The sequence below is a fragment of the Oryza brachyantha genome, chromosome 6 (genome assembly GCF_000231095.2).
Source record: "Oryza brachyantha chromosome 6, ObraRS2, whole genome shotgun sequence".
Lineage (NCBI taxonomy): Eukaryota > Viridiplantae > Streptophyta > Magnoliopsida > Poales > Poaceae > Oryza > Oryza brachyantha.
The window spans coordinates 13,336,731-13,345,374 of record NC_023168.2 but is presented as its reverse complement, the minus strand read 5'-3'; the positions used below and the strand labels follow the sequence as shown (position 1 = coordinate 13,345,374).

The following is an 8,644-nucleotide window of genomic DNA, read 5'->3' as shown; positions in this document are numbered from 1 at the left end:
CAAACTTAAAAACTCTTAATTTATTATAATATGATCCAGCTTATAATTAATTATGCAAAGCTATAATAGTCATTGTTAACTAGGGGTTTGTTGCTATTTTGTCATAGTTTGTTTAAATAATTAAATTAGCAAATTCTTGATAGAAAAACAAATTTGAATGTTTGCTTTATATATTATTGCATTAAAAATAATTTATAGCTTAGTTACATTATTAAATTGGACAGTAACGTTAGCACATGTATATTGCTAGTTAATTATGGTGGTACTTTTCCTTTAAATATAAGCATACTTTTCCTTTAAATATAAGCAACTTTAGGGTTATTTGAAAATGTTAACGTTAACACAGTAGATTTCTTTTTGAGCCTGTGATTATATTTTTACTCCGTACACATTAAATTTGTAGTTTTTTCTTTCCAAATCAAGGAAAACACTTAATTGGCTGAAAATGTATAAAATTTCTTATATGGGACACGTTGTTCTAAAACTGCACAACTTGATGCAACCTTCTTGGCAAAGGCTAAAGCAAGAAATTTTTTTGTAGAAATATTATTTCTTTAATGAAAAATCGCAAGATTAGAGACCACGTACCTAAAATCGCGAGAATGAGGGCCTATCGACTTCCGGCAGGTCGATTGGGGTCCTATAGCACGTCGACAGGCGCCTATCGACATGTGGTATGTCGATAGGCCGACCCTGTCAACATGCAGCATGTTGACAGGCCCCATAACAGCATGTTGACCCCACAGCAGCTTAATCGTTATTCGGACTACTTGTACAACTTAATAGCAATCGTTATTCGGACTGTTCATACAACTTAATAGCAAGGTAAAAGTTGTAGTATATTGTAAATTCAGTTTGGTAATTTTGGTTTAACGGTAATATTTGCTAAGTTCACATCTATTGAGAACTAATTGTACTTATTTATTTTGGCAATCTTACATGTCACTGTATAAAACTAAATAATTAGGATATTCATAACTTGTATCAATATATAGTTGTATTATGGTTTTATCACCCGAACAGGATCTATTTGGTTGTATCGTAAATTATTTAGTGTTAAATTTAGTACTAAATTAAGCTAATATTTTAATAATTTTGATTTGTGGTTGTGGTTCATAGCAACCATTGTTGTACATAATGATCTCATTAAACATTTTGCATCCGCTGAAACACTTTCGTGCGAGGCATGCACAACCTTTGTACTACACCATCACATGTCGTCTGCTTTGTCCTGCTTATCAGCATGCATCAACGGATCGGGATAGTAAGTCTTCAGAACCGTTGTCTTTGAATGTCCATCAGGAGAGAGTGAATAAGGTTTTTGGAAAATCTTTCTTCTTTAGGAATGGTGCATCGATGTCAACTGGTACGACCACGGATTACCTGTGAGCTGACCCACGCCTATCTCTACTAAATTTAACCTAACCAAAGTTTTGATGACTTCGGTAGTGTTGAAGTAGTATTTGGATTGACGATAATTTTTAATATGTCTTTGTCAATTTGGCACTAGCTAGAGATGGAGTTACCCAAGAATAAAATGATTTACTCAAATGGATTTCATTGCCATGATCCAGGAAGCAGGAAGAAGATTTCAGTACCATTTTTCTGGGAGGTTGTTGCCATAGCATCATGGAGTTTATGGTGCAGAAGGAATGATCTAATTTTCAGTAATGTCAACCAAAATTTCATATCATGGAAATGACACTTTAAGGAAGACTTTGCTTTGCATGTGCATAGAGCTAAAGAAACAAATAAAGCAGCTTGGACACCATGGCTTGACAACCTTGCATAAAAGCTTTTGTTGTTCTTCCTTTCTTTTTCTATGTAAATATAGACCGTAAATATTCCTTTTTATAGACAATATATTAGAATTCTCTCCTACTATATTTCTGGGTAAAACAAATTGGTACTAGCCTATTCTAACAAGTATAGATAGAGGGAGAAGAATTTGATAAAACTTATTTGGCCTCAAACCAAATAATCCACCTTGCCAAAAGTGACCATGGCCCCCAACAAATTGTAAGGCCTATGTCGGCCTTGAACCAAAACCGGCCCAAAACTGTTTACATTTTATTTTCCAAACTGGCATTACTGTTGTGTAAATGAATGGATCTGAATAGTTTTGCAAATTAAATGGCTAGCGATAATTTGGTACAATTTTAATCTAGGTTTTTATAATTCCGATCCACTAAATGAATGTAAATATTTATTTATTTTCCTTTGATTTAGGTGAGAAGTTCCAAGGGGTGTCTGTCAGTAGGGTCCTTGGGTGTGTAGTTCAATGCAATTGTCTTGGTGAACACTAACCGTCTACCCGAAACACTTCGTTACTAGAATAGGGCAAAGTGTCCTTGAGGAGTGCTTTTTTTTTTTTTGGGGAAATTTAACTTTTTATCACTCTTACGAGTGGTCAAAATAAATTTGTCACTTGCTATCTATAATACGTAGGCCTTTTTAATTCTATAACATGTGGGTCCAATGACAAATCTGTTACGAAGATTCGTAAGAATGGCAAAAAGTTAAATGCCCCTTTTTTACCCTCTCAGAAGCATGCTCACTTGCTCAGTAGTAAAACCTCCACCGTTAGTTCAAAAATCAAAAGATAATGTAGTTAATTTACTCAGTTCAAGTCATACCCAGCAACCCATTTCTTTACTTTCCTTTTTTTTTACAAAGGAAGCTTTATTGATCTCAATCAATTACATCGATATGATACAACCTACTGGAAATACTCAATACTCCTGAGTTCTGCGTAACTTTCTTTATTTTCTAATTGTGCTCATTTGATGCGTTCTCATGTATTTCAATGTTTAAATGGCAGTCACCACATGATTCTTCGAAGGTGCACCAAACACAAGTTAGAATGCCAAACCAAACAAATTCAATTGATTACTTTTTCCCCCTCAAATAATCTTTCCAAGTCGAACAATCATGCTACAAGGAGGAAGGACACAAGCTAAACTAGAGAGAGTATTCTTGGAAAACTAAGTCGCCCTATTGTGGCATGTGAGCTGCAGCTATGGCATTGGCTTGTCCCCTACCTAGCATCCCCAGAGCTTGTGATTGTATTGTATTGGCCCGTCAGGTTGTCACTGGATTATTCTTGGAACTCTCATGCCAAATCCACGTCTCATTTTCTCCACACTGTAATTGTAATAAATCATCAGAACAGTTACATAACGCTTCAAATAGAAGAAACTGTTGGCACAAAAAAAAAAGTTGTGACCATCTGGCCCAGAACAGATAAACCACACCAATTGACCAAAACACAGCGGATCAGTGATTCATTATTCTGTGTACCAGGATTTTGCAATACATAAAGGCAACCGGAGATAAAATAAATATCTTCACAACACTTGTTTAGTTGCATGGATAGTCGACTAATCGAGCTCTAATATTGAATGACATTTTTTCAGAAAAGGATTTCTGAAACTATGCATATGCCTATGCCTGTGATTTTGGGTCTGCTTACTGGTGGTGACACTAAACACCAGGCACTGCAAGCTGGTAAAACTTCTGATATTGCCAGATATATCATAGATTTCTAATCACTAGTTCACTATAATGAAGTACAGTCATCTGAAAAAATATAGGGCCACCAAACTTAAGAAATATGAAATATAGTAGGGCTATATTTCACAGAAAAAATTCCAATCATTCTAATAATTACAGGTCTTGCTGTTTTTACCACCCTGATTCTTGGAGATATTTTAGGGCATGTTAGAATGGTCAACCCAAAAATGCAGTGTTATACTGCCACAATTACTTTTGACCAACTTAACTATTGCACTAACTAATAAGCACAAAACTATGAGAAAGGCTTGTTCATCTCAATCATATATACGACTTATGGAAGGTTTAAGAAATTATATGGGTAGATGAGTGTAGCATAACATGTCGTCATGATTATAATCTAAAACCTATGTAGCCATATACAGTACATCACTGTGTGTCCAGATAGTTAACAATTGATACTTGAAAAACAACTAATATCAAGCACAATCCATTAACACATTTTCCATAACATGATGTAATTGGACTTGCAGAATAATTTTCCTTGGCAATAGATTTATATGATCCTATGCTGTTAAATAAGGGTCCCAGATTAAGCTGTATCACCACAGGAAGTAAGAGGACTAAAGGCATCACCAGCAAGATTATAGAATTGGTCATATAACTGCAGCTCAAGTCAGGGGCCTTGTCTATGGAAATAATCTAGATTAATTTGTTTGTTGCAGAATTTAAAATGATTAGAAATTAAATAGATGCTTACGTCGGTGCGAGCTTGCCAAGGCCATAAAGCTCTTCACCAGAAACTTCGTCTGAAACTTTCCCAGAATTTTCCACTATGTAAGATTTGCCAGGAGAATCAGAGAGTCCTCGAGACACAAGTAGGTCCAAATCCTTCTGATGAAGTTCTCTCCCATTAATAAATATGCCGGTGTTTCCACCACCGCAGTTCTTTGGCATAGGGTAATTAAACTCTGGAATATAAGGCTGCGAGCAAAAAAAATCAACTTAGATTTGATCGATAGGATGGGATAGGATAGGATACAGGAAGACATGCACAATATCCAAGGCGACTGCACTTACAGGTATCATGCCAAGGCAGGGTTGCCCCATAACACCCCAGAACCCAGCACGATAATCATACCTAAGTAACAGAACATTAGATCAAAACTTTGTATACTCAAATATGCAATACAAGAAAGAGCACACAGAATAGAAATTTGTTATATTAATGTAGGCAACTATATAAGTTTCTTTTGTAGATTGCTGAAGCATAACTGAAATGGAGGAATCAAAACATTAAAAAAATATAGTGTAACACTTTGCCGCATGAGGAAATTTACCAGTAATCACCAGGACAGATTTCTCCAGCTAGCTTCTCAGCTTTCCTGACTGCACGGTCAGAGATAGGAAAACCATTAACAAAAACCCTTGCTCTTCCATTGCGTGTTCCATGGTTCATTTTGAAGCTCCTTTTAATGAGATTGGTTAGAAATGAATCGCCTGGCTTTGTAGACCTAGTGTGACCAAAATTTTGTGGAAAATTTATTGTATCATCAAACTCTTTGACTGGTGACTGTGTCTCATTGGCTACACATACATCTTTAATTGAGTTCCGCTTGCAGTTTTCAGTTAATAATATAGCCTTTTCGTGTTCAGAATGGGTACTTCTACTTCCTACTACAGAATCCTCTGATGGTGACAATCCGCAATGATCATGATGTGGTAAACTTGGTACACGGGAAACTACATTGGCTTCAGAATGAAGATCCCTGGACTGGGGAGTGTTTTCAGAATCAGTCCCTATAGGGGTATGTTTACTATCTGATTCACTTGAATTTGATTCTAGATCTTTTTCTTGAGATCCGCGACTTCCAATAGAAAAGCAATATTGTGGAAGCAACCTCTCATCAGCATTAGCTTGCCAAGTGTTTCTCATGCTATCACCAATGACATTTTGTGGTTCAGCAGATAAATGTGTACCAGGCATAGGTTCTGAGACATTAAGCCTGCTGCCATCAAGCTTGACTACAATTACATGTGAGCATGATCCACACCGTAGCTTATACTCCTTTCCTGATGAGGAATGTTTCATTGGTATTCGCAGCACTTCATAGCAATTGTAGCATATGGTGAAAGGGGCACCACCTGCAATTGGCTCACAAATTTGTGCTGGCTTTTTGCTTACATTGTTCCTCAGGTGATTCCTCTGCAAGGAAGTATTAGTTCCTCTTGAAGTGTATCTCTGCTGACCAAACAAGGGACCTTCTACAGGATATGCTCCATAACTGTTCATAAGGTATGGTGCCCTTTGATCACTGAAACCAAGGGGAGTTCCCTGTACAGGCAAAAACTCTCGGTGGTAACAATTCAAGCAAGAACAAATGGGCTGATGGTACAAGCCTTCGTGGTGACATGAGAGTAAAGGATCATGATCATGGTGTCCAAAGAAAAAATTATCAAAATTTCTGCAGGAGTAGGCAGCACCCGCAGGATAGCTAGAGGCTCTTGCATGCGGAATGGGCTCCGCATATCCATGAAGATTTTGTCTTGTAGGCAATGGAGCATGAACCTGTGGGATATTAGGACTTGGCATATTCGAGGATGGAGAGTGATGAGAACCATTCCAATGCAACACAGATTGGTCATGCCTTAACTTACTTGGCCGATCATGAGTACCATGCGAACTTGAGGAATCTGCAGGTCTATTGGTTGTAGCACTTCTACTTGGAGCATCAGTAACCTCACATGATTGCTGCACCTGGTCTCTCAACTCATCAAGCATCATCAAGATCTCAGCACGGTCTTTCTCCAGGCCTCTAACTCTGCTTGGACCATCCAATTCCCTATCATTGGCATGCTCCCTGTTGGAATATTTGTATTTCGACTGTAATTGGTAGTCAACAAAGTCTTCTCCTTGGTAAGAGGCAGGTGGAATGGCATCGATTGGAGACCTCGGATATATGTCAGATATACCTCTTCCTCTTGCTGATTTCATCATATCAGCATTGTCCCCATTAAGGATGCGCATGTACTTTGCTTCCCTGCCATCCTTTCTAATAGTAGCTTCACCTCCAGAAGTACTTGGCCCTCTTGGTATTCGATTATCTTCATGGTTGTAAACTGATCTACTGTGCAAAGATGAAATTCTATTGGGTACCAATCTGTCATCAGTGCTAGCTCCACGCATCGCTTCAGGTGCCTCCGGCACACTCTCTAGTACTTCAAGGTATTTCACATTGCCATTATCAGAGTTATCAGAAGCTTGGCCTGAGTACTTCTTCTTTGCTGAAAAATATCCAACAGATGAATAATGTCATCTCAATACTCAATTGACCACTTCATAATATGATTCATAAAAAGGAGGGTTAAAGGACGAGACATAAGTCAAATTATGTTATTAACAAGGATATGACAAGGATGTGTTGCACAAGAAGACCAATTCTAGCCTCAGCACCAATGGCACCTCCATTGACCCCAGAAGCAACGTTGGCAAGCACAATTGGGGATTAAAATGCAACTAGGTTCCCATAATAATAGCAATCGACAGGAGTTGCATCGAACATAAAAAATACTGAGCCATCACCCAACATCTTAAAATATTTCAGTCAAACCCATCCCATGTTTTGTTTGGCAAGCCCCATGTAATCTATTTAAGAAGGCATAGAAATAACTACAAAAGAAGAGAGAACGAGTCCGTAATGGTGGAGGTGGTAGACTGGCAACCATCTTTCAAGTTTGAACTACGAACAATGTATGAACAGCAAAGGAACAATCTTCAGCTTCATTTCATTATAAATGAACGGAGATCTTCCAACTAGCATGAGATTTCATTTTCACAAAATAGATTACATGTGTTAAAAAAATTTTGAGTAAACATTATTTTTCCCATTGCAAGGCACACAGCACAATGTTGGAATCGAATCTTTGAGAGTTCATTAAGACCTCAAAGTACAGAACTTTCTTGAAAGCATAAAAATGGCTGACATTATTTGTCGGCAACAAACGAAGTCTTCCCTCAAACTTGCTGCAAACATGACGACTATTTCAGCAAAAAATCAAAACTTGTCCGCGGTGTCATTGTCACCAAAGGAGACAAAGTCCCGATTCCCAAATCCATCACAGTAGAAAGCAAGCGCAAGGAATTAATTAGTATTTTTTTTTAATTAACCCGGAGTAGTTTGCAGAATGGGGTGCAAGAAACGAAGAGAAACTGAGTACAAAAATCTTAGAAACTATGAATGCAATCAAAATTCGGAGCGATTTGGTCGACAAGAGAAACCACACGGCCGGCGAGGCGAGTAAAACAAGTAGTAATGGAGAAGGCGGTGGAGGAAGCACCTTGGAGGGCGGCGCCGCAGCCGCCGCAGACGTAGACGGAGTAGGCGGGGAGCTCCGGCAAGAACTTGTCGCACCGGGGGCACCGCACCAGCCTTATCCCCGCCGCCGCCGACGCCGCCGCTGCGCGCTCGTCCCCTTCCATTCTATTCCCTCCCGGCTGCTTCCTCCCGCGCTCACCTAGACAACCCCATCGTCGTCGTCGGCGGCGGCGGCGGCGGTCCGCACCACCGCCGCATCAAACGAGTAAACTCCAAGAAGGGAGCACCCGAGCTGCCTGCGCGGAGCAGGAAAAGAAACCACCGAACCAAAAAAATTCAAGAACGGCAGCCAGCCAACCAAGAACACACACGGGGCCACGCAGCGAGCGAAGAAAGAGCTCGTCAGGAGGCCATTGTCGGCGACGCGAGGTTTGGAGGGAAAGAGCCTGGCCGGCCGGTTGGCCGGTCGAGGAGACGAAACAAGAAAGGGAGAAGGGGAGGGAGGAAGAAGACGGCAGCAGGTGGTTGCGAAATAAATCGGGGGTAGGGGTGGTCACGAGGAGGGAGGGAGGGGGCTTCAGCTTTCCCGCGGCTGCGGCGGCGTCGTCTTCTGCTTCTTTGCCCGCGCTGCCGCTGACGCAGACACGCGCTGGTGGTGGTGGTGGCCAACCATTTTCGGTTTCGTTTTTCTTTTTATTTCTCTCGACCTGGCCTTGTCTTTGTTGCATCCACACGTCGCTGCTGCTGCTGCTGCTGCTGCTGCTACCTTTCTGGTTTTGAGCTGCTGATGATGGAAAAGGGATAGATGGCGAGCC

General features: G+C 40.1%; 1 protein-coding gene across 1 annotated transcript; it reads right to left on the bottom strand.

Annotated features, from left to right (window-relative positions):
- Positions 1-2,858: 2,858 nt before the first annotated feature.
- Positions 2,859-8,362, bottom strand: LOC102709850. The gene is made up of 5 exons (XM_006656066.3): positions 7,852-8,362; positions 4,854-6,798; positions 4,594-4,654; positions 4,274-4,497; positions 2,859-3,144 (listed from the first exon to the last, which is right to left on the bottom strand). The coding sequence occupies exons 1-5, from the start codon at positions 7,991-7,993 to the stop codon at positions 3,090-3,092; spliced, it is 2,427 nt and encodes an 808-aa protein (XP_006656129.2). The 5' UTR covers positions 7,994-8,362; the 3' UTR covers positions 2,859-3,089.
- Between the last annotated feature and the right edge of the window lie 282 nt (positions 8,363-8,644).